Source organism: Haliotis cracherodii, unplaced genomic scaffold, assembly GCF_022045235.1.
Source record: "Haliotis cracherodii isolate W230 unplaced genomic scaffold, xgHalCrac1.p SCAF_5, whole genome shotgun sequence".
Taxonomy (NCBI): Eukaryota; Metazoa; Mollusca; class Gastropoda; order Lepetellida; family Haliotidae; genus Haliotis; species Haliotis cracherodii.
The window spans coordinates 51,859,237-51,874,553 of NW_027266308.1; the positions used below are offsets into that span (position 1 = coordinate 51,859,237).

Genomic DNA, 15,317 nt, shown 5'->3' on the forward strand with positions numbered 1-15,317 from the left:
TTCACTGATTCTGAGAGTGGTTCTATCTCTCTGTCTCCATTATGGAAGCACAAGTGTGGATACCACCAATAGAGTTGTGTATCCCATTGGTATACAGTGTATGCACCATATACCACCAACACAGGTGGTGTATACAGTATATACCACCAATAGAGTAGTGTATCCCATTGGTATACAGTCTATGCACCATATACCACATACCACCAATACAGTAGTGTATCCCATTGGTATACAGTCTATGCACCATGTACCACCAACACAGGTGGTGTATACAGTATATACCACCAATAGAGTAGTGTATCCTATTGGTATACAGTGTACTCACTACAAGGCAGTATATGCACCATATACACCATATACCACCAACACCGATAGTGAGAACAGTATATACCACCAATAGAGTAGAGTATCCTCTTGGTATACAGTCTATGCACCATATACCACCAACACAGGTGGTGTATACAGTATATACCACCAATAGAGTAGTGTATCCTATTGGTATACAGTGTACTCACTACAAGGCAGTATATGCACCATATACACCATATACCACCAACACCTATGGTGAGAACAGTATATACCACCAATAGAGGCAGTGTATGCACAATATACCACCAACACAGGTGATGTTTGCATCATATACCACCAATCGAGGCAGTTTATATTGAGTAAACCACCACGAGGGAGTGTATGCATCATATACCACCAACACAGGTGTTGTTTACAGCATACACCACCAATCGAGGCAGTTTATATTGAGTAAACCACCACGAGGGAGTGTATGCATCATATACCACCAACACAGGTGTTGTTTACAGCATACACCACCAATCGAGGCAGTTTATATTGAGTAAACCACCACGAGGCAGTGTATGCACCATATACCATCAACACAGGTGTTGTTCGACACAACACATCTGTCAACAATGAAGACACATGTTCAATTCTTGCGTTGTCGGCCACAACACATGGTATCTGATGACAATGAAGACACATGTTCAATTCTTGTGTCGTCGGCCTACAACACATGGTATCTGATGTCAATGAAGACACATGTTCAATTCTTGTGTCGTCGGCCACAACACATGGTATTTGATGACAATGAAGACACATGTTCAAATCTTGTGTCGTCGGCCTACAACACATGGTATTTGATGACAATGAAGACACATGTTCAAATCTTGTGTCGTCGGCCTACAACACATGGTATCTGATGACAATGAAGACACATGTTCAAATCTTGTGTCGTCGGCCTACAACACATGGTATCTGATGACAAGGAAGACACAAGTTCATGTACTGGCGTCACATGTAGCAAATTTCATGTCCACACTGAAGTCACAATTACAGGTATCTCATGTAACAAGGGGGACACAGTCACATTCAACAACAATGAAGTCACACTTGCATTGCTCATTGTAGATCAGAAACATTCACACAATGCAGAACATCTAGTGACCTAGCATATTTAAGTGCAAAGCTTCACGTTTGGGGGAAGTACTGTGGTTGGTACAGGCCTGTCAGGAATATGTAAAGCTAGGCTAGAAGATTATTCTCACATTAGACTTGACCAATATCTCGAAACAAATATGTTGTTTAATTGTATAATGCCTTGTAGTCATCAGTCATGTATAGTTTGACATGATATAATCGTCTCAAGTATTGTATTGTTCACAGAAGCAGGAGTAGTTGTGTGGCAATAGTATATTCTACTTTTCATATTTTAATCTATGTCTAACCTATTGAACCTAAAATATTGGCAGTATTTCTGTCGTGCATCTCATGTCACTGTCACATATTGCACATACCATAGATTTTTTTGGACAAAATATATGTATCAGCAGAATTAATTTCATAACATAACAATTTGGTTTGGGCAGATCATAAAGATACAAATGCAAACAAATAAGCTATGAATCAAACAGCTGATAAAGATGATCAAATGCTGATAATGCTTTAAATGCATGTGAAATCAATCTAACCTAGATTACCAGACAGGTAAAAATGCCGATGAATTTCCTGAGGCTCTTTGTCCTCGCAGATGATATTGCTTAAACTGGCCATAGGGATAACCTTATTCATAGAATTTAATTGATATGTTCCAAAACAAATAATAATATCGTTATTTTTCAGTCTTTTTTTGTATTATGAAAATAGCAGCCAAGTATTTGTGATTGGAACATATATGCATCACAATGTTAAAAGAAGTCTACTTATAACACATTTCAAATCTGGATTCTGTAGGCCAGTTACCATTCTATCATTAGTGTACATGTTCCTACCAAGATTTAAAGGATCTCTTAGAACATATCACAATTAATGCTAAAAATGTTAGATACAAAACTTAGACATTGTCATATCTTCTTCTGCTTTTGTTTTACTTGTAGACATTATACTTTTATTAAGACTCACTATCTTAAAGTTCCGGCCCTATTGAAAGAGTTTGAATAGGATCATGCGCCAAGTGGAATGTTTGTCATCAGTCGGAGCTGCCAGAACTCCAGGCTGACATTGTTTATAGCGTCAGCATCTAGCTACATTCGTACTGACCGATAATCATGAAAATGACTTTACTTACAGTGGATACAGTTGCCATGGTACTTTGAGTGAATGAGTGAGTTTGGTTTAACGCCACATTTAAAAGTTTTCCAGTTATATCAAGGCATGTCAGCTTAGTGTCGGAGGAAAGCCCGAAGTGATGCAGGTCTAAGACGTTTACCACTTCGGTGAAACCCACGAGCACCTAGAAACATAATCGGGGTGAACCGGTATTCGAACCCACAATCATAGGTTTCTGGCTTGCCCAAGGGACGCAACTCTGCACAGCGATATCGTGGGGCCTTAGACGACTGGGCCACCCGTGCCCCCTTGAGTGGTTGAAATTTACATTATGCAAAAATGATAAATTCTGTTCTTTTAGATTTAAAACTTATTTATTGTTTCACAGTTTTTTAGTTTGTCAAAATGTTAGAATTCACAACTGCAGGCTAAAAGTGAATGAGTTGGTTTTCTGTGGCTTCATCATTTCAGTAATCTCGTAGTATGTCTGTATAATTTAGGAGGACAGAGCAAAGAGACATTGGCCAGAGAGGCTTACCACTTAATTTAAACTAACAAATATGTCCATGGCTCTGCCAGACTGAGGATAATACACAGGTCGAAACTTGGATTCGAACCCATGATCAGCAGATCCTGGCACTGTTAAGGTGTGCGACTCTGCATACGGAAGTGTTGTGAACTAAACCCCTTTGTACAAGCAAAAAACTTGTCTTAAATATGTTTTAAAGGGCCTGATCAATTTTTCTAATTTAAATATGCATACTTTTACTCAACTCTGTGTTTGGCTCAGGTGGTTTTAGAAATATATTCTCAAGTTTTAGGGCAAGTTCATCCACAAAACAAATCTGGCCTCCTATTCATATAATTATTGTTGTTTAAAATTATTGTCTTTTACATCAGTCTGTTAAATAGATTCCAGTCAATACTAGCCATAATTTCAGTCGCATAACGTCATGTGTCACCTGTCATATCCTTATGAACAAAATCTTAATCTTAAAGGGAATATAAAAGAATAATATCTGTAAAATATTTTTTACGATTAAAGCAAATATTTTCTGCTCCCATAAAAGCATCAATACAGGACGAATAAGCTGCTGTAAATATGCAAATAGTTTGTGCTGAAGTAACAACCAAAATTAGTGTATAGCTTTGCCACAACCAAGTCTGAACACAATCCTTGTGAAACGATGATTAATCTTACAAGTATGTACACTTGTGTGAAGCAAGAATAACCAAGAGCAGAAATATGTACAACAGGTCCTTAGTATTCACAGAAATCCTTTTATGATTGCATGAAATTCTCCATTTCACTGTCAATTTGCTTGACATATTGTTTGATATGTGTTTTGTTCCTGCACAATATATTATGTGTGGTTTCCATAGATACATCCTATGAACAACATGAAGTCGTGATCTGTTGGTCTATCATGTAGTCAAGAGTTATCTGCCCTTTGTCCACATTTGTCCTGTTTTGATTCAAGATCCATGAAATCCAAAGGTGGATAAGTAAATCAAAGCCTGTGAGGACAGGTTGATAATCACTGTCAATTTAAGCACATTTGACACCATGATTCTCTCTAGAAGAATGCTTCCTCAAAATGCTCAATGAATCACAACATGTCACAATATAATCCCATAAATGCACTGAGATTTCTTTTTTTCCCCACATATGAATTCAGCAGTATCTCAACACTAGAGCTGCCAATCAGCAGTGCAAGCACTTTCCTATGTATATACACAACATTTATTCATTGCACAACGCGATTCAAGGCTCACAATCACACAAACATTCATAAAGACGCGTGAAAAACTGTGGAGCATTGGTTCGATGCATTTGGGCACAGCATAGGTATGGCTTGTCTGGTTGTGCTCAAATATACCAATACAACGGCCATGGAAGTGAACTGATTATAATAATTTCTGTAAATAAAATACAGAGGTCTGTTTATTGGTGTAATTCCCTGGTGTATACTAGTGGAAATGTATTGGTCCTGTACGCTATTGTAATTCTATTACCTGAGGCTCAGCACAAATCAATACATGATATACGGTAACCTTATTCGCTGTAACAAGCCTTTGGGAGCTCAGAAAATTGACAATGGGGACGCTTTTAAAAGACAAACACAAGTTACAACTGTTTTCCGAGATCGAGTAGTTAACTAGTTCAAACTTAATGAAACTAAAATTTGATGATAGTTACTTAACAATGAAATACCCAGTCTGCACTGCTGTGTTTTCAAAAAGCTGTAAAATACACAAGAAAATATGGACTGTCATGTAAATTTTCTGCCTGATTATGGGCCCTTATAAAGATAACTTACAGTTACAGATTGGTCTAGAAATCGATCAGGGGGAGCTTATTACAGCGAATATGGTAAGTGTCAATTTGTAATAATTCTTCAAAAGCAATGGTCATGGTAAAATAAATAAATCAAAATTTACTCTTCCAAAACTGGTGAAATATGAAATATTTAGATGATGTAAACATATTTCCCCAATTTCCCTTAAGTATATATATAATTCCACTGTTGTACCGAACTGGGGACCACTTTCCCTAAACAATATGTTCCTTGTCGAACTTGGGGCGACCATTGCGACCTGATCTACACGTGGAAATGTTGAGAAGATGTCCTTGTTTTTTCTTTAAAAGTTCCATTTACAAGACATATAATTTGGTTTTCAAAATCATCACCTCTTGCAAATTTTCTCTGACGGTCAAACATTGTCCACACTTCTCCAAAAAAAAAAAAATCCATTCTCATAAGCTTGTATTTAGAGCACCCTCAAACAAAAAAACAATGCATCCCAACGAGATCTGACGTCTGCCTGGCGTCATCACAGAAGCACACATCCACAGATACACATTCACTAAGGCATGGCCATCTTCATTTCTGTTGCGCTTCAGCAACCACACTCCCAATTACTTCATGAAATATTTGTCTACTCATCCGGTGTGACAACTCATCCACGGAAGGCTGTAATTTATCAACAACACTGTTCACAATCATTTTATCCCTCTCCGATAATTCTTTTTTCTCCTTGTCTTTTGATTGGCTAGATTTGCTTTTCTCGCAGAGCTCGGTGAACGTGTCGGCAGCCTCCTGGTAGATATCATGAAGCACGGACATCGAGGGGCTTCCTTCCATTGTCTTACACTGAAACAGGGCAACAGAGCATGAGATTTTTCTTTGTTTGTTGTTTAATTAATGCCGCACTCAGCAATGTTCCAGCTATATGACGGGGGTCTGTAAATAATTGAGTCTAGACCAGACAATCCAGATATCGTTTGGGGTTAAAATACCCATGGAAAAATTAGTACCTGTCTATCAATATCAACAAAAATCTTCAGACAAAAAGAAACTCCAGGTCAAGAGAGAGCACAGACGTGAAAACTGGATATGGCCCAAAGTTACAAAAGCAATCAAAATGTTACTTGGCTGAAAACAATCCAAAGCATCACCATGATACCCATATGAAATACATCCCCATCAGCAGGTGAGGTGAGGTGAGGTGAAATTGGGTTTAACGTCGCGTCGAAGATTATTGCACTTATATAACGACGTGCATGTACGTGTGTGTGTGTTTCTGCTTGTACTAGTCCGGACTGATTCCGATTTATAGTGCTAGCTCACTGAGACACCATACTGCAGTTTAACATAAATACCCCACTCAGACACAGTATACTGACTCCGAGCCGACCAGTCCTTGTTTAAGCCCCTTAATGCTGAGCGCCAGACAGGGTAACAACAAGTACCATCTTTTAACGTCTTTTGGTATGACGCGGTCGGGGATCTGACCCCGGGCCTTCTGCTTTCCGGGCAGACGGTCTACCACTAGACCACGGAGGCTGTCCCCCCATCCCCATTTCTTGCTGTATCACATGTAGCCACCATCAAACATGGGTGTGTACTTTCTTAATCACGGCAGATTAGTTCCTTATTAGGTCCAAAACGACTCGGTACTTTCAAGTGTCATGAGCTTTCTGAAAGAAAGCTACCACCCCAAAGGAAACCAATACTCAACTGCATGTCCTAAACAGATGCCAACTCCTGAATATTTTGGGGATTCTCGCAGCTCAATCAGTATTTCATCACTGTATGTTAGCTTAATGTGTGAGGAAAGCCCACAATCACACAGGTCACACATGTTTACTTAAAGGCTACAAACAGTGCAGACAAACCATGGATCATAATCAGGGCCATTATGGGATTCAAACCCATTATTAGGCAAAATTACGGACGGCATGCAACCGTGCACACAAATTCAGGTTCTTCGGAGGAGTGGGGCATCTGTGCCCTTTCTTGAACATTGATAATGACAAGCTGAACATAACACTGATAACAAACGCACACAAAATCCTGTCATTCTCAGCCAACTAATAATGGTATTGTATGGTGAATCGTTACCTTCTCATACACTTGCTTGGCTGTCTGGAGGATTTCCTTCAAGTCCACAATCAAGGGCATCACCAACTCACTGCCATCTGAAGCAGGCATACCATCTTAGTCATGCAACCACGTAACTCTTTAACATGAGTATTGGATTACAGTCATGCATGGCCACACCCACTGATCAATCGTGATCAATATTTGTAAATCAGTTAGATGGTAGTGGAGACGCTTTGGCTACCTTGTCACACATTGTCGGCCATTGTGCCCAACCGATCGTCATATCAGTTACATTGAAGATTCAGTTTCTCTCAAATTAAAAGGTAAACTAAAATTACATAAACATAACATAGAAGCTTTTCCAACCTCTGGTCAAGTTTTTAGTTTGTTTGCCTTTAAGTATGAGCAAACTTCAAGCTTAAAGCTAATTTAACAGAGTGTCAAGTGTGTTTTAGGAAAACATACCATCTGTCTTGACAGTGAGTGAGAGAGATAATCCAGTACGATCGGCCACAGTCGGCGAGGTTCCATGATCGTGAGGGGATGACACAGGTGTAGTCAGTGACACACTGGAACAGCAAGACAAACATCAACCTCAGCTCAAGGCAGATCACACACAAGTTCTGTATATTAACACATTATAGCACATGTAGTTATCTATAAAAAAAAATGCCCTGGGCCTCGTTCTACAAGGCGATCGTAGCACTACGACAGTTGTTTGTCTGTGTTAAAGTATGGGAGTTACGATCACCTTAGCACTCCGAAAGTATGGGAGTAGCACTTTAGCACTCCGATCGCTTTGTAGAAAAGACCCCTGAAATGCAAAGATTTCATGTCTACGTAAAGCATACAATTTACTGGTAAACATCTTCCGGCTACTTTCTTCAAGAGGATTAATTAACATTTGAAACAAAACATTCCGTTTGCAAAATTTTGAGAATTTGACGTAAGATATATTTCCAAGGAAAGGTTTTGCGGATTTTACAAAGCAGTTAACTACAAGTAGGAGGCAATGAATATATAATAAAGTGGTGGAACATCATTGCTTTAATTCAGCTTTTTGTCATAAATTTTACAGCAGGGTAGGCTCGTTCATTAATAAAGAAAACTTAATATTATCTTATCTAAATCTTTTCACCTGCCTCTTTTTAATGACATATAATTTTACTATCAAGTAAAATAAACGCTTCTAAATTCAACAGCAATACCTATTCCCACAAAATCCCAGAATCCTATGCTGGCCAGAAGAGGGGACCAAATGGATTGGGTGGTCTGGCTTGGTGATTGGGTTGACAGTGTGTCATTGTAACCCGATGGCAAGGACCATTACCCACAACAAAGATCAGTGGATTGTCTGTCCGACTCAATTATTTACAGGCCATCGTCATATAGCGGGAATACTGATAATTGTGGCAACAACAACACCACCTATCATCCTCCGTTGACATCAACAACAACAACAACAACAATACCTATGGGTGATGCTCGGATCTCCGTTGACAAGAGACAGCCTAGGATGGGACGTGGATTTATCGGGACGTTTGATCTCTGAGTCGGTGTCCGTGTCTGATCCCAGCCCTGTGTCCGACTGGCTGCGTGGACTGGCCTTCAGATCTGCCGACAGACGTCTGCCCATGGGAACTGGAGATGCAGCTGGAGACTGGGAGGAGACTGTATTCACATTTACACTCAGCGAAACTTTTGGTCTGGGACTGGAACCTAAGTCCTCAGTAGACTTGTTTAGAGACATGTACTGGGCCACCCTCGCCCTCACACTGGGCAACACATTATCTTGTTCCTTAGGAGAATTAGAGACACTATCATTTAGATTCTCAACCGACTGAGACTTTTTCTTGTCGGAGGAGAACACACGAGGTGAGACTCTGGAGACATCTGCATTGGATGACCTTCGAGATGAGGATGACATTGGTGATTTGGTTCTACTAGGTAGAGATGTGTTCTCATCCCGTTCGGGCAGATCATGTGGACTGGCATCGTTAGCTCTCTGTCGGCGAATCTCCTCAGCAGTGTTTTCAATATCTTCTACAGTAGCAAGTGTTGAAGCAGATGTGAAACCATACTCCGACTCGAACACATTAGATGATGCAGAGGAAGACCGAGAATGAGACTGTGACTGTCCACCAGAGAGACTCGTCTTCCTGCTACCAGGAGCATCAGAGTTCACACTTTCCATACTTGTCTTAAGAATTCCAGACTTGCCCAACAGGATGTCTTTTGCACGATCTAGTGTCATGTCTGCTGTTGTGCGCCTCTTAGCCTGAGCTCGCTTCAGGAATGCATCATGTTTTGATCTGCTTACAGAGGTGGATGGAGGAGGAGGCATAGTGTTTTTCTCACTGAAAGGAGAAACGGACCTCCGATTACTACCTGGGGACTTCTGCTCTGCATGCAGATAGTCCACACCCACAGGCATTGAACGCCTGTTCAACCGATTTGTATCACTTGCAACTTTCCGAGATAAGGAGTCTTTGAGTCTCCTTACTCCAGACAAACCACCCTTAGAACTAGGTTTCTCCCCACCACTTGTAGTGCTCTCTGTAGACGAACTAAATCCATCCATATCGTTAATGTCCGGAACACTCCTGGACAGGTCAGCAAGACCTTTAAGATTGGACGATGACTCTGGAAGCTCTTCTTCTTCCTCCTCTTCCATACACACAGCCAAATTGGGTGTGGATGCATAGAAGGCTGTCTTGGACAAGGTACGATCACTTCGAGAATTCTTCTTCTTGGGTGAGGTAGGGGGATCTCGGGTCTGGCTAAGGTTCAGCATAGAAGATGCTTTGGTCATGGAGCTTGTGCTGCTGCTGGATTGGGAGCCATCATCAGACGAAGGCAGGGATGAGGATGAGGATGCTCGGGCGATTTTAGCCTTGGAACTGCGGGTAGGTCGGAGATAAGAGGCAGTTTTAGACGATGATTTATTGGTCTTGGTGTCAAGGTCAGTGAGTCTACCGGTTGAACTGGACCGAAGAGAGAGGGATCTCTTTCCAGTGTCCTTTGGTTTGGGACTGAGGCTGCCAAGGCGAGAGGACAGCTTGGTAGGAGACTGAGTCTTTGGAATGTCGTTAACAGGTGAACCCCCTCCTTGGTCCTCCCAGGGGCTGCCAGCTGAAGAGAGCGAGAATATGGTTACATATTACACATTGAAACAATGAACTCTATAATTAAGACAAAATACCCTACCCTCCAAATAATTTGAATAATAGTCGCCAACACATGTTTACACAAATTATGAACTTAAACCTCTTCTCATATAATTCTAATTGATATATATGAATCATCAAAAAGGGTACAAATTGATAATTTGATTCTCATAAAATGTAAGTTATACAGATTTTTTGAAAAATACATTATTTTCTATTTTCTAGTAGGTTGATGAAAATAATAAATTAATTCGGAACAAAGTAAGCTTCTCTTAACAATTACAAGTTATCAAAAATTCTAATTGGGAAACACATGAATCAGAACATGCAGTTATTGTTAAACCCAATAATTCAAGGTTAGTCACTATCAACTACATTGGATCCGGACATCATTAGACAGCTGACACATGTACTCAGCGCTGTTTCATAAAATATCAACTCAAGACAGCACACTATTGCAATCTGACAAAACACTTTCCAGAAACTAAATATTTCTTGTATTTCCAAATACATGGAACATTCCTGGTTCTGTAACCAAACATTTTACTCTTCCTTACATCTCACACAAACAAAAATAGAAAACCCATGCATCTGACCCCAAAATGAAAAATTGGGTGAAACAGAAAAAAGATTTCCTCCAACAGTTGAGCAAAAATCTTCAATCATGCCTTCAAATAACGCCTTTCTTCAGCCTACACTCATAAAAACGAAAAGACAGTGGAAAGATTTGGTTGCAAGTGAAACAGGAAATCTCTGTCACAGCAAGTTAGAATTTTCAGTATATTTCACATGGAAACAAGATAGTCAGTGTATTAATATACAATAAACCCACATCTTTTTAGAACACACTTTACTTTCTATCGACAGGCAACACTAAATTCATGTTCAGGAAAATTATGAAAATAAATTGCACCATGAGGCTCTGTAGCTCACCTGACTCACGAAGAAACAATGACAGCCATGTTTAAAGTCAGATTGGCATTTTGTGTGCCACTTTTAGAGACCCAATAGCTGGGCTCACAAGAGCCTTAATTGCTTCTGGAAAGTTTTGTGACACCCTGTTAATGAGAGTACTTTTGTACATCATATTTTATGAGTAGGAAGCAGTGAGATGAAAACTGAACTCCGTGTCAGTCTGTGTTTTTTCAACTACAGATGCATGTGTTGTTGTAGTTGGCAAGGAAGGTTGGAGTGAGTGAGTGAGTATGTGAGTATGGTTTTACGCCACTTTTAGCATGTTCCAGTAATATCACAGCAGGGGACACAAGAAATGGGCTTCACACATTGTACCCATGTTGGGAATCAAACCCGGGGTTTTCAGCATGATGAGTGAACGCTTTAACCACTAGGCTACCCGACCGCCCCAGGAAGGTAGTGTTTATCTGACAGTAGCATGATAACGATGGCATACCTGGACTACTTAGGGTTATGTAAGCAACTTGATGAGATGTGGCAAGTCAATGTCAGCAAATCAACTTTCCTGATTAGACTACTGACAATGAGTACAAACAAACAACATATTATAATCATACATGCAGATGTGGCCGAGTAATATGACATTTTCAATATGGCCACCGTGACCTCCATGTTTAAAATCGGAATTCTGTGAGCACTTTTCACAGCTGGCATCATCCATGCAAACTTTAGTACCATAGGCCTTGCAGTTCAAGAGCAGATGTCTAAAATGTAACAGTTAAAGACCGACAACCAGATGAACAACAAATACGTGCCACGGCATACACTCATTTGACTTTCAGTCAGGTGAGCTAAAAACTCTTGTCTATGTGCAATAATTGTTAATACATATTCTTCACAGGTTATAAACAACTACTGTTTTATACCACAGACTTTACAACAGAAGTTAATGATACACATATGATTATACGAAAACACAAATTTCATCAGAGGTCACTATTCCATTTTAGTTGCTATCGATTCAGAGATGTACCCAGAGTGCCACAGTGTTCTAGCACCAGTTAGAACATAGATGCTGTTTAAGCCGGGGGTTCAAACAAAGTCACAATACACAATCCGTCCACACATCATGCAGAAAGTGGCCGGCTATTTACCCCTCTTGGATAGCGGCGAAAGACGACTCTTTCTAACTTGTTTGGGGCTGTGAGTTATCAAACTCGGCAATCGTGAGCAGCCATTTTGTTCAGGAATTGGAATGGTTGCCAACCTAATCTGCATTTTGGGGGGTAATGGAATTTTTGGCAGCGGCATTGGCTCTTCCATGATTGGCTGCTTAGGCAAATCAAGAGTATACCAAAAGCGTCGCAGAGTTTTGGGGGATGGCGAACCACAGGGGCCTTGAGGAAGGAAAATGGAGAGGAAATTTAGTCATCAATTTCTGACAAATACTAAGCTAACTTTCAGTCATCAATTTCTGACAAATACTAAAGTAATTTCTAGTCATCAATTTCTGACAAATACTAAGCTAACTTTTAGTCATCAATTTTTGACAAATACTAAAGTAATTTCTAGTCATCAATTTCTGACAAATACTAAGATAACTTTTAGTCATCAATTTTTGACAAATACTAAAGTAATTTCTAGTCATCAATTTCTGACAAATACAAAGCTTAGTTTTAGCTATCAATTTCTGACAAAGACCTGAGCTAAATTTTTAGTCCTGACAACAAAATTAGCTTTACATTTTCATTCAATGTGTCTGAACACTCATTACATTACAAGAACAAAATAGTACTAAGAGTGAGCAATATTCCAGCCCCATCACAGCAGATAACACCAAGATGAGGCTTCACACATTGTACCCACATGGGGAATCAAACCCAGGTTTTTGTGGTGATACACTTCAACCACTAGGCTACCCCACTGCCCCAGTTACAGTTGAAAAGTAATTACTGTATCTCACAAACATGACAACAGGAACCTAACTTGAACATGTAACTTTCTCTCAAGAGAAACTATGTGTTGCTTGTCACAGTGGGTTGTTCAGGAATGGTTCTGTACTACAACAGAAGGTCAAGGCCTGTACACTATCGTTCAGCTTGTAAAATCCTGTACACGCTGCTAGCGCCTCATGTGAAAGATATCATTACAAGTTTGTATATAATGACCCTTTTGCAGTGTTCCCGCTGGTTTTTGAAACTGCCAGTCCTGGTAACTCTAAAAATTACCAGTCTCCACTAATTTTTGTCAGTCCCAACTTTTAACAAATATAAATACATATGAAATTAACCTGGTTTTAATTCTTTCAACATCATGTTAAATGCAATGACGTTATTTCAGATCTAAATTAGATCAACACATCATTCACACAAAGTTCAGTCACAATTGTCCCTTTTTTATAAATATTTGAAGACTATGTCACAACAAATACATATTTAACCTCAAATCAAAGCGAAATGTTATTTCCTTGCAATAAAATTAACAAGGGGAAACCCTGATGTTAAGAGACAAGCTGACTTCATTGGAACATAAACTTATATGAATATCGCCAATGTTTTGTTCAACAACAAAGATATCTAAGGTATCTGATTTGCTGGTCCACAGGGACTGGGAGTCATATGAATTACCATACCGGCCCAAGACTAAGTTTACCTGTAAAAACTGGTAATTACCGGTAAACAAGAACACTGTTTAGGGTTATGTATTTGTGTCTGACAATGAATTACAGGGCCCTGTTCCACAAAGAGATCTTAGCGCTAAGGTGATCGTAACTTCCATACGTAAACATAGACTTATGATCATCATAGCACTAAGATCACTTTGTGGAATGAAGCCCTGGTGGACATCTCCTGGATAGCTCGCGGACAGCTTGTTGACGCTCAGCAGGGTGACAGTGGGTAGAGAGTTTGCTGCCATTATGATGCAGCAACAATCAAATGTCATGAGCTATGATTTCTGTTAGGGCTGGGACGTGTAACTCAGGTACCCGGGTCGGGTGGGTACTGAGTAGGACCCGGGCACCCACAGGACTACCTGGACCCATGGTTAGTCACCTGATACATAGTCTAATGACAAAAATTATCTGGAACTCTATGGTTACACTACAAGTCGCTAATGTTCACTTTCCTTTCAGACTATGCAGCCATTCCTTCTGACTTTTATATGTTTGAATGAAGATAAAACTTCATGCAGTAAACTTAAGTGTATGCATGACCAGATTGTTTAATACATGTATCTAAATACGTTTTGCCAGGGCTATGCTAAAAATGTTCCCAATCGGACATTTTGAGACATCTCTTGAGACCTACAGTGGGTACCTGGGTAGAGTCAGGTAATAGGGGGTTGGGTACCCGGATAGTAAATTTGGATTCGTCCCAGCCCTAATTTCTGTATAGGCTGGCCAATATATTGGTTTGGACTTATACATGTTTGTACACGATGGCAACTTACAACCCAAAACTATAGACTCCATAACAAGTAATATAATTACTGATCAAAGATGCCTTTGAATATGTTCCTATGTGTTAGATTTGAATAAGTCATAACATAGATATGGGGTTACAAAATCTATTTGAAATCAAGAAAGTAGCTATGTAGGTCTTCAGAATGAATTAGATATTAGCTTGAAATAAATGGATATTCATAAGATGAGTAGCACTATGCACACCATTCCAGAATGATTGGAATATCATGGAATGACTATGAATCGGATAAATATTCAAACAGAATAAATAGATGATATACTCAGTACAGAAACCTAACTGTTAGTATGCAACGACTGTGTTACTTACTTGGTGGTAGTTTTGGAATGGACAGTTTGGAATCTTCGTTCATTGGGAAGTAAGGCTTCTGAAAAACAAGGGATATATGCTTATTTCTTGAAAACAATGCTTTCAATGAGTGAGAGCGTGAATGCTGTTTTATGCTGCAGTCAACAATATTTCACCAGGTCTGGGCAAGGGAAGACAGTGCTTGTCAGCGTGAACAGATATCCCAATGTTGGTTGTTGGTTGGTTTGTTGTTTTACGCTGCACTCAGCAATATTCCAGCTGTATGACGGCAGTCTGTAAATAATTGAGTCTTGACCAGACAATCCAGGGATTGATATCATGAGCATCGATCCATGCAACTGGGATTGATGACATGCTTCAACCAAGTCAGCGAGCCTGATCACCTGATCCTGTTAGTCGCCTCTTATGACAAGCATAGTCGCCTTTTACGGCAAGCATGGGTTGTGGAGACCTATTCTAACCCGGATCTTCACAGGTATTCCAATGTTGGGGCAAAG

The 15,317-nt window shown here is 39.8% G+C and overlaps 1 protein-coding gene across 1 annotated transcript in view; it reads right to left on the minus strand.

The window, feature by feature from the left end:
• Positions 1–395: 395 nt before the first annotated feature.
• The window catches only part of LOC139442005 (mitogen-activated protein kinase-binding protein 1-like), a 131,457-nt gene continuing 116,535 nt past the window's right edge, over positions 396–15,317 (minus strand). Inside the window, exons 30-35 of the mRNA XM_071222757.1 lie at positions 14,821–14,878; positions 12,184–12,426; positions 8,420–10,079; positions 7,413–7,516; positions 6,966–7,042; positions 396–5,714 (exon numbers count right to left, since the gene is read on the minus strand). Coding sequence (XP_071078858.1) covers positions 5,445–5,714; positions 6,966–7,042; positions 7,413–7,516; positions 8,420–10,079; positions 12,184–12,426; positions 14,821–14,878 — 2,412 coding nt within the window. The 3' untranslated portion in view covers positions 396–5,444. The remainder of the gene's footprint in view (positions 5,715–6,965; positions 7,043–7,412; positions 7,517–8,419; positions 10,080–12,183; positions 12,427–14,820; positions 14,879–15,317) is intronic.